At 36.5% G+C, this 16,107-nt stretch overlaps 1 protein-coding gene across 1 annotated transcript in view; it reads right to left on the bottom strand.

Annotated features, from left to right (window-relative positions):
• ANKS1B (ankyrin repeat and sterile alpha motif domain containing 1B) overlaps positions 1 to 16,107 on the bottom strand; it is a 408,189-nt gene that overhangs the window by 304,723 nt on the left and 87,359 nt on the right. Inside the window, exon 9 of the mRNA XM_062492532.1 lies at positions 3,722 to 3,862. Coding sequence (XP_062348516.1) covers positions 3,722 to 3,862 — 141 coding nt within the window. The remainder of the gene's footprint in view (positions 1 to 3,721; positions 3,863 to 16,107) is intronic.

Below are 16,107 nucleotides of genomic sequence, written 5' to 3'. Positions count from 1 at the left end.
ACCACAGCCTGTGGGAATATAGCCTTGATAAAGAAACTATTACATACAGTTCTTATCTCCTACAAATGTAGTCAGGAGTCCACTTTTTCTTCCCTCCCTCTAAATAAAAAGGCATTTTTGGGGGAAAGTATCTCTTCCACAGAAGTACCCATGATAAAATTGCTGGAGTTCCTACCTATAGGAATCCTAGAGTTATATAAGCAGAATATTGATCAGTCTTCAAGCAAAATGTCAAGGTCTCCCAGTTCATTCCCTCTTAAAAGCTGAAAATTGGACACTAAGCTAGAAACATAGCATTTATATATTTAAGTAAATTTTCCATGTATTTTTGTGCAGAACCATGCTTCCCAGCAACTGGAAACATGAAGATTTATACTTACAGCTTTTGAATCAAAGTTCAATTTTTCCATAGCAACTGCACTGCTGTCTTTGCAGACATAATTTTCATTTTGTAACAGTTAGACAAATGAGGCATTCCTGGCTGTTATCATGTCAAACACACAGAATAATTGTCAGAATTTTTAAGTTGCACATACAAACACAAATCAAGACACAGTCTGGTCAAGCTAACCCAGCAGTATTCTAAATGGGACGGAGCTAAACCTGCCTTATCTCACAATTACTTTATATTATAATTAGAAAAATATGCTGGCATGGCTGTCAAGATTAAGGAGTGTGAACTGCTTGCTTTAAACTGATAACACCGGAGGGATCATATAGAATTCTGCAGCACTCATCTCTCTGACATTGCAGACTGCCCTCTATTTATCTCTGTACATCAGGCCCTGTTAGCCCCTTAACAGAGATATATTCAAGGTATACAAGGTATTCAAGGTATATATCCAAGAAAAAGAAAATGGAATTATATACATAAATTCAGAGTATGCTATTGTAGTCTTAAGACAATGTGAATGTGTATGTGGTAACTGAATTTCTGCCCTAAACCAAAGATTAACTCCAGAACAAAGCAACAGCCCCAAATTAACCTTAAATCATAACCTACAAATGGAATGCACTCTTCTAAAATAAGAAGACATGTCTAAATTTCAGTCTCCAAAAATTCAGCTGCATATTCTACACCCCTGAAATTTTTACAAAGCATAAAGATTTTTCCAAAAAGCTCTTCCAGCACTTCATCAATTTTGACTGTGAGAGTTGCTTGTTCTGAGAGTTATCTGTATTGCTGCTATGCTAGGTTTTAAATGATAAAACATTTTACACAGAACTTTCTAAAATGACACTTCCTAGCACAGTAGAGACAGCAATGACATACTGATTGCCAGAAGTACCTCCAGACAAGCTTTTTGTCCCTAACTGCAAAAAAGAAACCAAGTTTGCTGAGGAGATTACTGCCCTCTCTTTTGGCATACTGAAAACTGTTAGCTCATTAGGTCACAGATGGACATTTTCATAATCTCACCTAAAACTCAGTTTCATGTTATCATTGTGCCTCTGTGTATATAAAGCAAGAATCAATCTTTATGTTTGTTCACCTTTGATGTGCAAACACAATACACTGATATGACTGTAAAATCTATTTTTAAATAAAGAAGTGTAGAAATGAACTTGCTTGTGTTCAACAGTAATTGACAGAACCTCTTCCCTATTTTTGGACCTTAAGGAGAGTACAAATTTTCAGACACCTTGTCAAATACCCTTATCTCACTGTTTCTTCATGATGAAGTCTGCACTGTCTGATATGTTCATGTACTGACATGAGTATCAGAAATATAGCTGTGTACTTTTACCTAAAACATGCTGTTGCACATATATAATTTTTAGACCAATTCCAGATTCTGTTCTTAATCCAGAAATTTACATATATACTTTATGTTTTCAATCTCTTAGTACAAGATGTTCTCTGCTGCATTCTGAAGTAAATGTGAAAGATGCAAGAGATTAGCTAACAGCTTGAAAGACTGCATACATTGATGGAAACAATTCATAAAAAACAATGTCACTGCTTTTTTGGTTTGGAGATTTTTCACTACCTAATTTCTTTCCTTTCTCCCATAAAAAGAAATCAACAAAAGACCAAAACTATTTCTGTCATCAATTTTTTATTGATAGAAACAATCTAGAAAGGCAATCTGACACATCATAAATGAAAGTATAATAAATATATTCTGGTTTATATTCATAATGAAAAATCTTATTGTTCTCAGTGCAAGAATGATGAGATACCATAAGTCTGAGCTTAAAATTTAAGTAGAGTGAATAATACTAATTCAGGAATCACTTTCTTAAACTCACATCATAGTTGAAATGAATCTCTCTTTATAAATAGGAAAGACATACCACCTAACCAACCATACTTGATTCCAACTTTTCAAAGGCATCTCTCAATTTTATAGTGCCCTTTATGTATACCTTACCAAAAAAAAAAAAAAAAAAAAAAAAAGAAAGAAACAAGGAAAACAAAAATATTTTCTAAAATTAGGAAATAAAAATGGCATGCGTGTTCATCATAGGAAGGTTTAACAATAATTAGACCACAGGTGATATCTAAATAAGACAAGTTTCATTGAAGAAATCTGTCTTGAAACAAATGCTTAAAAAGGAGGAATTAGTAACTATAGTACTCCTATTGTAAATCAGGATAATTTCAACAACTCCGCACTTTGCCAAATGTCTAAAATGATGGATAGTGTGAAGTAGGAAAAAGCTACTGAAAGGGGAAAGGAATATAAAGGCTACTTATCAAGAGAAAGGGCAGTGCTCATTGTTATTCAAGCACATGAGCTGCCATATCCTGTTTCCATTGACTGCAGGGAAGGCTTCAGCATTGACTTCAAACAGGTGCAAGTCCCATGAGACTTAAAGGCAATAAAAGGTACAGTCACAGTATGAAAGCAACAGTGTATGAACTGTGGTGAGACAGGATATGTAATTCCAATGTGGAACACAGGAATCTGACAAAGCTTTTTAAGTGCAGTGCCAAGTAAGGATGCAAGGGACAAAACCAGACATTTCTAAACAGAAATTTGGCAGGTCTTCATTCAATGCTACAAAATAAAAGTGCAGGAAAAATGTTACAGAAACGAGAGTGCCAATTTATAGCGGGGGGAGAGAACAAGGGAGACCCAGAAGCAGCAGTAAGTATCATTCTGTTCTGCAGCAATACAATATCACTTGTTCAGGACACAGCTGCTGCAGTGCTTTGGTAGATACTGCAGACTGGTCTGCTCCAAGATTTTCTGGGACTTAGAGCCAAATATATTACCCACTTCTATTTATTCTCTTCTGTATTATGATGAGCATTTGAAAACATTTGGGTTTTTTTTCCTTCAACTTACATAATCTTCAAAGATAAGTCTTAGGCTACATTCTTACATCAGTTGAGTTAGGCATGATGTCCTCAATTAATTTTATAAAGAAAGTAGGTGAGATGTCATATTAATTAGAAGCTGGTCAAAAATAAGAGTACTTACCCCAAAGGAAACTATGTGACTTCAAAACTTCTTTCCAGATGGAAAATAAAGCTATCCAACAGAGCAACTATCTATCTAAAATAGGGGTAGTAAACATCAGTCTCCATATTAAACTCATATGACTAATACTATAGCAGAATGATCAAACATTTAATTTTGGAACCAGCTTTTCACACTAAAATGAAGGGTCAAAGTAGACATTTTGAAGGGAATCAGGCAAGACGATAAGTAACTCTAAGACTTAAAGCAGCTCTTCCATATTTACTAAGTTTTATGATAAAATCACTTACCTGTGCAAGCATGGGAAATCCAAGGTTCCTGCATCCATTACAAGGTGTCAGTGCCTCCCATAAACCTGAAGGTCCACAGGTATTTTCAGCTGCATCATCATCTTCTTCCTCCCTTGGTGATAAACGCATTGAAGTAGGCCTCTGTGCATATAGAAACAAAACTTTCAAATTAAACACAATGATTTATTGTAAATAATCTTTTTATCTTAGGAAATTAAGAGTGTCCCATTCACAAATTCCAAAAGATAAACTCCTATTTTAATACAAGGTACCTATTCAACTGTTAAACTGCTGTTTGAAAAGAATACTAAGGAAGATGTTTATTGAGCCATCTGCAATCATACTTTAAAATTTAGTGAAAATATTAATATACATTGAAAATATTTATTGTCTTTATTGTCAAGAAATTGGCAATTTCTACTTCATTTTACTTTAAAATTTGTTGTAATATCATTAAGTTTAGGATAGTCCACAAAGAATAAAAACTACCATTTGCCTGGATGGGTCCAAGGTTTTTGCAGGCAAAAAACTGTCTGCAACTGTTATTAATTTTAGAAGAAGGAGGAAAGTTAACTGAGTAATGAATGATTTTTAAAGTCTCATGTCAACACAAACTGCCACAAGTAAAAAAAAAAAAAAATTTTTTTTTTCTACACCTTAATTATTTGTCCCTATTTAAATTAGTATTAGCCTGCTTCAAATTTGTTTGAGTAGCCTGCCTGATACTCAGATACTAAATTATGTCTTTAGGAAGGCTTCTTCCAGAAGTGGTTGGATTTTTGCTTGACCAGAATACCACAGTTTGAGACAATGGCTGACCACAGCTATCAATCTGATGTTAAGATTAACTCTAAAGCACTGCTACGGGATCCATCATCAATCATCTTAAAAACACCAACACTTCATTAAAGAACATTTTAGCCAATAGAATAAAGAAATGCATGGAGTCTGCTGCAAGGAAGGGAATAGAGAAATGTAGGAAAAGTAGTGGGGGAATAGAAGTAGAGAAACAGCAGCAGCTCTAAAGATGAACACAAGCTGATGGAAACTGTAGGAGAAGCAAAAGCAGCACACAGACACTTGAGACTAACTCAAATTGCTAACATCTTAGGACCATTTAACTCTTGTTTAAGTCTTTAAGTCTTGTGCTGAATTCTTAACACAGAAGTTGTTGGTGTACTATTAATTTAACCAGGGAAAATATTTCTAAATTCTATCTCAACTCCTGCATCAAAGATGAAAAACACAATATATCCCACTCCATTATTCTGATTCCCCCCGGTTAGAAAATGGTTGTTCCCTTGTTGCAGACTTCATGAATCTAGCCATATCTTGTAAAGTTAGGTGGATTTATTTACTTTTTATTTTAGAAGTCAATTTCTAAAACATTCTTAGCATGGTATTTCATTAGGTTATTGTGACACTCTAGTAGTACCACAGAATATGTTGCCATAGCAACCAATATTCTCATACTGATTATTAAAAAGACGGGGTTAATTCTGCAGAGTGTAGGTCGTGAAAGACTATTATTGCTAGGTATTTGTACAGACAAAGGAAGCAGACTAGAGGTCTTTCCCCTCTATTTTTGACGCCATCTTTCCTGGTAGCTGCCCTGCACTTGTATTTTAAATCTCAGAATTGCTGTGCAAGAGAATAAAGCATTTCTTGCCCCCTGGAGAAAAAAGCAAAGAACTGCAGCAGTGCTCATCACAGCAAAGCAGGTAACACACATTAGCCATGACCTTACGAGCCAATGGAAGCGAATGAAGACAAAAGTCACATAAAAATGTCAGTGCACCTTGTAAAGGTAAAAAAGACACGCACATAATATATGTGAGAAATTTTCAACACAACTAAAGGAAGATTAACTACAATAGAGTCACTGAAGAGGGAGCATATGAGTATTGAGCCATTACAGGAACAGAGGGAAAAAAAACCCCATGCCAAACAATTATTGAACGGTAAAAATAAAATACACAAGCAGAATGAGAGTTGTATACTTCTGTTAGATGTATTTTATATAAATAGCCTAAGATAGAGGGTGAATCACAGGAATTTAATGTCAATATGAATGAGAGGAAGTGGAAAGTATATAGTCAAATCTCCTGATCATCCAAAAAAGGATCAGTCAATGCCAGAGTTCATTAGACACATGACTGGAATAAACTGACTGGTACTCCCATGCAACTACACAATGCAGGTACAAAGATGATACAGACTAGTTTACAGACTACTGCAGATCAGGGTTAGCTCTTTTTATACTTGCCCAGATTTCTGTCACCAATAAGGCACTAAAAAGGAGCCATTAGGAAAAGTCTACTTGGAGGGTGAAGAAACAGTTTTTGCCATCATCTCTCTCACCCATCCCTGCTTGACAGAAGCCCAGTTCTTCCCAGAAAATGGGAAAGAAATATGTGGGAATTACTCCAGGAAAAAAGAGCTGCATTTGCAAAGAGGAAGGAAGGTGTAAATAGCTGCATCAGAAAAAGGGGCCACAAATGCCCCAAATTGGACAGACTGGGGTTGCATACCCTGGGAAGAGGGATGGGTCTGGAGAAGGCAAACGAGATATGGAAAAACATACAATCAATTCACAGAGCTCAGACTGTCACACAAACCCATAAAACTCCAAACCCAGACCACACAGTTTCCTGTTACTCTCTCACAGCCTTCATTCCTTTCCCAGAACTCCCTAATTTTTCTGTTCTGTTGTATAATTTAATTTTGCCTCCTTAGAGATCCTTTGAACATGAAAATCTAATTCTGTGTGTGCTACTGGGAAGCCTTGATATAGCCCTGTAGGGAGAGTTTTAGTAAAACCAGTTATTTATGCCCACTTCTCAGAAAATAAATAAATAAATAAACAGAGTACAAGATATTTCTATCAATGAAAGCAAACAGGCACAATGTAGAACCTCATATTCATGCCCATTTTGAGTTAAAACAACCCAAACAAACAAAGTTTAAAAATGCCATCTAAATCTCAGTTATTCAATTAATAGAATTAGACATTATGAAATGGCAAATTCAATATAAACTGCGATGCTAAGCTTCAGTAAGGGAACTTCTGCCAAAGTTAGAAGAGACACAAGCATAAGTAACATATATACCCAAACAGAACAAACAAAAACCTTATATGATATTAGTTATGACATCTGGTAGAGAAATATGCAGATATTAATAGAGAATCAAGGATTTATAGAAAGTTCTGGAACATTGCATCAAGTAATAAACATTGCTTGCAGTAGTAGAGGCTAACAAAGTAATTACCCTGTGTAAAGAGAGAATAGTAACGATAGAGCTGAGTGACAGTAGTAAGATCTTGCAAAAGGACACTGCACTACTACAGTTAGTAAATTTTCTTCAGACACTACTGAGCCTATAATATCACCTCTCATCTTCATAGTTGATGAGTATTTAAATCATGTCCTCCCAAATTTGGGTACAGAAGCCTTCCCCTTCATGTCTCCACCTACATAAAAGGCAAAGTTTGTGCACTACTATACTTTAGATTTAAGGACACTTTACAAAGAGGCTATTTATTGTCCAAAACATGTATGTACACCAGATTGTCTATCACAATAACTTGGAACCTCCACCCCGATCTAAGAGAGCAAGCCAATATTTATAAACAGAGAGAATTATGAATACAGACAGAAAAAGCAGAGAGAAGTCTGTCCTACTCTAAAAAGCCAACAACAAGAGAAGGTGAGAGCAGTTTTAATCTTAACTACTACTTGTAGTTACCAAATTCACAGCTCAGCAGCTGTTCATCATGTATAAAAAAAATATATAAATACCTTTATGTATGGCCTTCTCTTAAACAGATGTTAACTATTTCCTATCTAACAGATGACCTTATTACCTACTCAAGTTTTTTCAAGGAACATAGTAAATTGTACAAGATGACTTATTTCCTTTCAGTCCCTCTTTTTCTCAGCTTTCAGTGAAGACTGGTCTGCTTTCTGCCTTGATATGTGTAAGCAGCCACTGCTAGGAAAGATATGACTCAATTCCCTTGTTTCAGAATACATAGGAGACTTTCCTGTACTAGTCCAGTGAAACCTAAAACCAAATATCAAAGCCTCTCCTTCTTGTATCTGTTTTTTTCAAAATATCATCCATTTGCAGAAGTATTTCACACACCCTTTCAAACAGTATCTGCTAGAGCAAAACAGCATGAGCAAACTATTAAAGGTACAAAATAACAGGACGTTTACCGTTTGCTATTGCATCACAGCTCTGGAGACATGAACATTAACTTATCATTTATCTTTGTAAGAAAACAATATTTTTAAATGGAGCAGCAAAGTTGAAATCCAGAAGGCAATATCCTTCTGCTTAGGAGGCAGAAAGCAACCAGACATTTGATAAGCCAAATTCTGCCACTCAGTTGAAACAATGAGGTCAGCAGGAAGTTTCTTCTGCAGAAACACTTTGTCAAACTTGCATTTTCTATCATCCTAACAGAGATGTGCTTCTAACCATCCTTGGCCCAAAGGACAAGTACCTTCCTCTGTGAAAAAAAAAACAAAAAACTACAGTTCTGTTACCTAGTATTCTATTTTAACATTATATTAAGAACTAATAGAGCAGAAAACCGTTCCTGAATCTCTTCTATAAATTAGGATAAGCAGGTCAATCTCTGCCACAGCTGCAGAGTCAAGACAGGGACAGAAGAGCTGGGACAGTGTTGTGTGCTCTCAGTGCTCCCCCTGCTGCTGCCCAGGCTGTTCTCAGGGGAAAATGCCTGAGGTATGCAGAACAAAAAAGCATTAGGGCATAGCATACAATATAATAATTTACTATTTTTCTACAGAAGCATTCCACATTATGCAAACACGCCCTCCTGAGATTCAGTAAGGAGCCTGAAAAGGAGGAGCCTCAATCATTACATACATCCTATGTCTTACATACAGTGAAAGGTTTTGGGAACCTGGGCACACCTTTCCCACATCCCTCAAGGCCTTCTCCCTGCCAGTGTTTTTCTGTTTCCCATCCTCATTACCTTGTCTTTCACATTACACTGCACATCTGCTGCCATTATTTCACAAACATGTTCCAAGTCTGCATCTCTTTCATTCGCCATGAGTCTGGCTAGAGTTTGATTGCACCTCCTGTAGTCTGCAAAGTATCAGGAAGACAAAGATAGTCTTGTACTTAGAGCAGCAGAATGATGGAGAGGTGTGGTCTGTACCTGCCTCTGCCTGTGGGATGCTAGACGTGTCATTTCAACATCTCCAAGATGGCCACTAAATTTGTGTTCCTGATCTGCTGGCTACGCTGAAACTGAAGATGAGTTTGCACAAATGCTGGGCAATATGATCAGGAATCATCTTGAGAGATTCTGTGACTATTTTCAGTGGTATATGAGCCTAAGTACCCTGCAAAATCTCAGCTCTAGCAGACCCAGGTGTGGAATCTTGGTCTCTACACAACCGCACATCATCCCAACTGCATGTGATAATATTTTCTAACTGGGGCTCCAAAAGAAACACAACACCTGAAGCAGTCACACCCTTTAAACTCAAAATCACACTGATGTTGGATTCTGAGGAGAAATTGCTGTAACTTAAGTCGGTAGAGTCAAGTGAAATGACTGCATGTAGCAAACACAAAACATACTAACTTAAGGCAAATGTGACTAATTCACGTACATGAGGAAAACTACGTGATTGTATAGTTGCTGCCCCTCGGAAGGCATCACCTATGATGATGAGCACTCCAAAATTAATCACTCTGTCTCCAGAGCAAGATCTGACACTATACAGGAACTACATCCTGGAACCAAATGGAAAGTACAATGCATACTAAATAAGGTCAATATTTTAAGTTAAAAAAATAGATTATAAAACAAGTACATCTGGACATGCATTGAAAGTAGAGCAATAAATGTGAAAGCTTTAATTTAACCTTGCATGTAGCATAAATAATGAATATTAAGATGATTCTGAATCTTCGCACTATGTACATAGAAGGATGCAACTGTTCATAAAACAGAAGTTTTAGGGTTTAAGGCACATAATAGGTGATCTGTTTTCTCAAGTGATCAGTTACAGGACATGAGGGAATGTGAGGGAATGGCCTGTAGTTGTGTCGGGGGGGGGGGTTTAGGTTGGCTATTAGAAACAGGCTCTTCACCCAGAGGGTGTTTGGGCACTGGAACAGGGTCCCCAGGGCAGTGGTCACAGCACCAGCCTGACAGAGCTCAGGGAACATTTGGACAATGCTCTCAGGCATGGGGTCTGAATCTTGGGGACGCCCCTGTGCAGGGCCAGGAATTGGACTTGATGATCCTAGTGGGGCCCTTTCAACTCAGCTGATTCTGTGACTTAATATAAATTATTTGTTCAATCTATGGATTAAGCTACTTCTATATAATGTATCAAAACACAGGCACTTCCATAACTTACTCCACTCTAATATATGTGTTTGAGACAGGACTGAACAGCAAAATTAATTTCTCTTTCTTAACATTAGCTAAAATAAAGTGAACCAATGTTTTAAGTACTTCTCCAACTTTGAGCACATACCTAATACTAATAAATCAGACTATTTGCACACGTAATTTTAAATGTTTAATATCAAAGCATTTCAAGTGCTTTACTTTACCATGAGAAAGAACTCAGCATATGAAGCATAAAGCCCTAAAATAGAATTCACCCAGGAAGTTATATAGGCTACAAGGACACTCTGCTACAGAAATGTGTTTCCACATTTTTTCTTTCCACCCCACAAGCATAGTAGGTTTGACCTATGTTAGCATGTAGGAAGGGTATACAAAAATATGGGCTGTGCAAAAAGGAATTCAGTAACTTTTTTTTGAGTCCTGAATTTTAACCACACGAACAGTTGCAATTAAGTTAATGGAATTTCTCATGTTAATGACAAACTTATGCATCTCCCTGAATCAATTTGCACATGACTCACTCCAAAATGTGACTCAGTGAAAAACTCATGTACCACATGAAAAAGAAGAAATTGATAATGAAGGGCATAGGAGCCTGCAGAAAAGCAAAATCAACTGCTAATAATTTAAAATATTAAATAGAATTAAAGGCTACAAAATATTTGCCCTTGCATAAAGGAAAAAAGCTCATAATTCAAAGTAATGACCACCATTTTTGGCTTTAAATGTCTTAGAGAAAATAATGCTTGGAGAAGAGCTACAGAACCATCTCTGTATTTAACAGCCCTATATGATCTGAATGTAATATGATAACATTTGAAAAACTCAGTGCTATGTAATTGCCATGAAAATCAGCTGTAAACCATGCATTTTTCCTTGTTTAAAATTGTGAAAGAGAGGGTGGGTAAGTGGGTGGCAGTATGATGAAACTTATAGAAAATACATTATTTGTCATGAAATAGAGCAGAAGGGAGAGAAATTAAAGTAGCAAAAAAAATCAGGTGGTAAGAGAGTAGGCAGAAGCCACCACTTTATTACTCCTCCAGCGCACAGTTTTTTATTTAGCACACATTCTCAGTTGAAATGTGTTAATGAAAATGTAGTTATTATTCCATTAAGTTGCTGTTGGCGTAATAAAGTACATGAAAGAAAATCATACCTGAATAGACAAAGCCAATCTAAAGAAGAACTATATGCAGTACTGAGTTAGTCATCTGAAGGTGAACGCTGGTTGAGAGTGGATAATTAAAAGAGCTTTGAAGAACAACTTTGCTAGATGATTTACAAACCCAGCAATAGCAAATTACTAGTGGCTTGCCATCTTGGCAGCCAAGTGCTAAACGTAATGTAAACACAACACAGTAGAAGAGCTGACAGCTGAAATGTCTTAGCAGGCTATAGAAGTTGAAGGCCTAACTGAAAAAGATCAGTCAGAGAGCAATCCACCTTTTGTTCTCAGAACCACAAGCGATGCTTCAGACTCCTCTACAGATGTTGAAAAGGATCACACACATACACACCCCCCCACAAGAGATGCAGAATCCTATCAACTGGAGAACAACTCTCAGTGGAGCCTAATTTACATAGCATGTGGCAGCAGCATTCAAAATCATCTTCATTAGGAAGGCAAAGTCTTTGCTATGGCTGGTAGGAATATCTGCCAGTGTGAAGTTCATGTACTGCAAGTTGCTGCTTTTTCCTGTCTTACATAATTAAAGCAGTGATGTCACTGCAGTCATCTCAATAACCGCTGCTGCCAGAAGATGAAGGACAGGGGGTGCTTTTCCTGTGTTGGCTCATTGGTACTGCTCCATTTGCCTCTGTTAGATTCAACACCACACAATCAGATCCACTGCAATACAAGCACACTTTTACATTCTTTTCCAGACACATTCCTAAGTAGCTGAAGACTTAATATTTCTTTCTCCAGCCAGTCATAATATAACATTGCAAATCTCCTATAAAATACAGATAAACAAGTCAGTCAGTAGCCTGCTTTTATCTATAACTCCTGTGAAGCACTATATTCCTTAGGAAGTATCAATTATTAAATAAGCAATTGTGATCTGCTAAAATTATTTAGATTTTTTAAAGGAAAGGCCACTGATAGAGACAAAGGCAAGGCAATGAATATTCCAATACCCATAAGTAAGCAACTATTCATAACTGAAAGACCAACATAGCAATAGAAAAGTAATTATATTTTAATATTATTTTTGTCTAAGTTTGAAAGGCAGTATTGAGGCTGCTTCTTCACAGATTGTGAGCAGCCCATATTTCAGAGATATTAGGCAGAGCACCAGTATCAACAAAAATAACAGTGGCAGTATTAATACAAATTGTTTAATCTCAAATAATTACTGAAGCAAATAAAACTGAATAACTTCTGTGATTTTCCCTCATGACACTAAACTGAAACTTGTGGTAAGTTTAGGAAGGATAGATGCCAAGAGAAGAGAAATAAAAATTGATACTCAAAAATTGTGTAAGCAATTCAACCCTCACGTTTCTGTGGAAAAAATAAAGAAACTGGTGTAAAGACCAACAGGTGCATCATGTGACAGGACACATTAAGTAAATCTGTTTTCTGATTCTAATCTCAGTTTAAAAACTTCTAACACTGAACTCAGGCAAGGATCCCAGTATATATTCAAGTTATATGTAAGCTAAGGGGTGCATGTCTAGCCTACTCTTGATGTCCATGGACAAACTTTTCCAATGCATAGTAAATATCAGGCACTTGTCCTTAACTGAATTCCTCAAGATAATATATTTTATAGATGCATAGGAATCTGGTCCAGCATATTTTTCTATTCATTTTCCACTTGCTAAACTTATTAGTGAGGGCTGGAAAAATCTGTCAACAGAATACAATTAAACCCTGTGTTGAGAGTGGTCAACTATTTCAAGACTAAAGGACATAAATACTGAATTTATTTTATATGCCTACTATAAAATAAACCTCCTTGTTGCCATTAGGAAAGAATAAGAATTAAATTAAACAAGCAGCCGAAACAAACTGCCCAATGTTGTAATTTCAGCTACTAAACAATTTTGAAAGAGAGCATTATTTTGTATCAGTTTATCACAGCTGGTCATTTTGCCCTGTGAAATACGGCACACTATTTACTGTTAGCATTATTCGTATACATCTTACTAAGAAGCAAAGAAAGGAAAACAAGACTGCTGCTTCTAAGAAAGTACCTACTTAGTCAACTAAAAAAAAAAAATTGAATAAAATATAGTGAAACCATGCATTTAATCTCCACTCCTTACTGGATCCTGTAGCTCACATAGCTCTGATGGATTAAGAGACTCCAGCTCTTGGTTATACCATTGGGGTAAAATAATGCTGTTCCACTCACTACAGCAAACAACTGAGACAAACCCATATGGTTCTTACTTTTCTTATGCATTTCCTGTCAGATGGTGATCATCAGGCTTCACTACAAGTTTCAAAAATAATTAGTTTATTTTTATACTAATGAAATAGACATTGAATCAGTGTTGACTTGAGGTATATACAAAAATATTTCTTTTTTTTCCCCCTCTGTGCTTGTAACTTGATGTGTAGGTATAACACTCGTTCATTCTGAGGACACTATGCATTACAAAGAACAGTCAAACCTGCATTGGTACCTGCTGACAACAGTGATAAGAATTCCAAAATATTACAGAAAATCCCATCTCTTAAAATGCAGGAACGTCAAAAGCTAAAATGTTTTAGAACAATGTGTTTTTTGTTTAGATTGCAGGATGGAGTCTCCTTTCCTTATTACCTCAGTTATCCTTTCCCTCAGGTAAATATCTACATACAACTGTAAAAAACAAATCTACATATCTAGGCTCAGTCTTCTAATATCCTACCAAAAGCAGTTTTTTTCCAGAGAGCAAAAAATATGTTTTCAGAAATTAATAACAGATTGTACCTAAATGTTGGCAAATTCTTTCATATTCCTTCTAGACCTCATACATTGTTCCATACTCTACTGCTAGAATGTGATAAACCAATACATACACCTTTGGAGTATCAGCACTCCTACTGGTGATGCTCTAAATCACATAGGCAGAAAATGCATTTTGAGAAAAGTGAGGAAGAGGAAAATAACTTTTTTGTCTTGTGAAGGAGAATCTGAAATGTGATTCTGACTGGAACACTGGAGAACAGTCTGAGAAGAGGAGAAACCCAAGGGAAATGGAGGGTAGGTGAAATTTCTTTTGACAGACTTCTAAGGAAGGTCAGAGCTTGAGGGAAGCACCTCTGGTGACCAAAAACTTAGTCTTCCTGATGATTTGGTTTTATAATAATATCACAAACAGAGAGTTGATGTTAACATTAAAAAAGTCACCTGTCTGGGTGGAAATCTCTTGGTATTATCTGCTCATTCTGTTCTCCAGAAGTGACTGAAACTCTCTTGGAAGGTCCCAAGTGAATCTGGAGACCGCAGATTAAAAATGGACATTGTGTTGTACATTACAGAATACTCCCAGGATGACAGACCTTGAGGGCATTGAAAAAAATGGAAGAGACAGGGCTCTGCTATGCAACACTGCCAACAGTGGCACAACAGCACAGGCAGCTCATGGATGTTGAAAAAAAATCATGAAATGGATGAGAAAGAAGGTTCTCTGAAGCACTGAGTAACATAAGAAAGGTATTTAATGAAAGCAGATATATTTCGTATTGAGAAGATGATTTCAAGATCAGTTCTGATAGAGTCCTCAGATCCTGGCTAATCCTACTAAGATTAGTAGATATCTTTGGTTTTCATCTAAGTATAATGAAAAAGATAATTCTTCGAATTACATATGTGCTCAATATTGAACTAAAATTGTCCTTGTAAAAAAAAAAAATCTACTGTAGTCAATTTAATAAAAGCTAGCTGTCGAACATTATTTTTGAGTAGATAAAATTTTACTCATCACTGGCAGAGCACCCCAAATTTACACACAGCTGTATAACCATAAAGTCAAACAAGTTCTTTGATCTGAAAAGCACGAATAATAATTACTTTATATGGAAAAAAAATTCTAAACCCATATCCAAGATCCTTAAGCAAAAGATTTAGATGAGATGGAAGGGTCCGCAGTAGGGCAAGTGAAAATGTGTTTGGCAGCATGGAAAGACTTACATCTAAAATAAACTTTAAAATGTTAATATTACTTAGTCAGGAAAAGGAAAGCTTTAAGAAAGAGCAGGCCTGAAGTACTGCAAATTATGGAGGGTGCACACAAAGCATTTGTTCTTTTCTATTCTGTCAGATTTTACCATATAAGAATAAATGCAAGCATACACTCAGTCAATAAAAGAAAACGCCTGTGTCTAGAGCACACATTCTACAAAACAGCAAAGCAGGGTGATGGTAGTAAACAATGTGACAGACTGGAGCAAAAGGATTAGACACCTTTAGGCTTCACCACTGCAAGCTAAACACATAACAGCATTCAGAGAGATGCATTTGTCTGTAAGCTATTTTCCTGCAAGTACCTTGATAGTCAAGGAATTTGCTGCACACACATAATTGCACAGACTGCTTAAATATTCCAGAAAATCATTCTAGTGGAAAAAAGAATAGGCACTTTTTAATGCAGATTAAATGAACTGGTGGTTTGGCCAGCACCTTCCCCTATGTATACTTCACTCCATGCAGTTTAAATCATACTAAGTGTTGTCATGTTTTGAGATTTTATATTCTTAAACAAGCATTGGCCTTCTCAAAGGGCAGGTCTGTGCTGCTCACTGGATGATTGTCTATCAATCCTTCTACCCGAAATCACAGCAGCAAGGAGCTGCAGGCTAATTTAGTCAACTGTGAAGCATGATACCAGGCAAATTACTCTGCCTAGAGTTCCACATAGCTGCTATTAAGATCCCTCTAACATAAATTTTTACAACATTGTGCTGAAGCATAGCCAAACCTATAGGTACAGAACTGAACTCCCCTTCACTAGGTAGCCTAAAAGAGAGGTCAAAAAT

The sequence above is a fragment of the Cinclus cinclus genome, chromosome 4, assembly GCF_963662255.1.
Source record: "Cinclus cinclus chromosome 4, bCinCin1.1, whole genome shotgun sequence".
In the NCBI taxonomy this organism is placed as follows: domain Eukaryota; kingdom Metazoa; phylum Chordata; class Aves; order Passeriformes; family Cinclidae; genus Cinclus; species Cinclus cinclus.
This window is presented reverse-complemented; position numbering and strand designations above follow the sequence as displayed.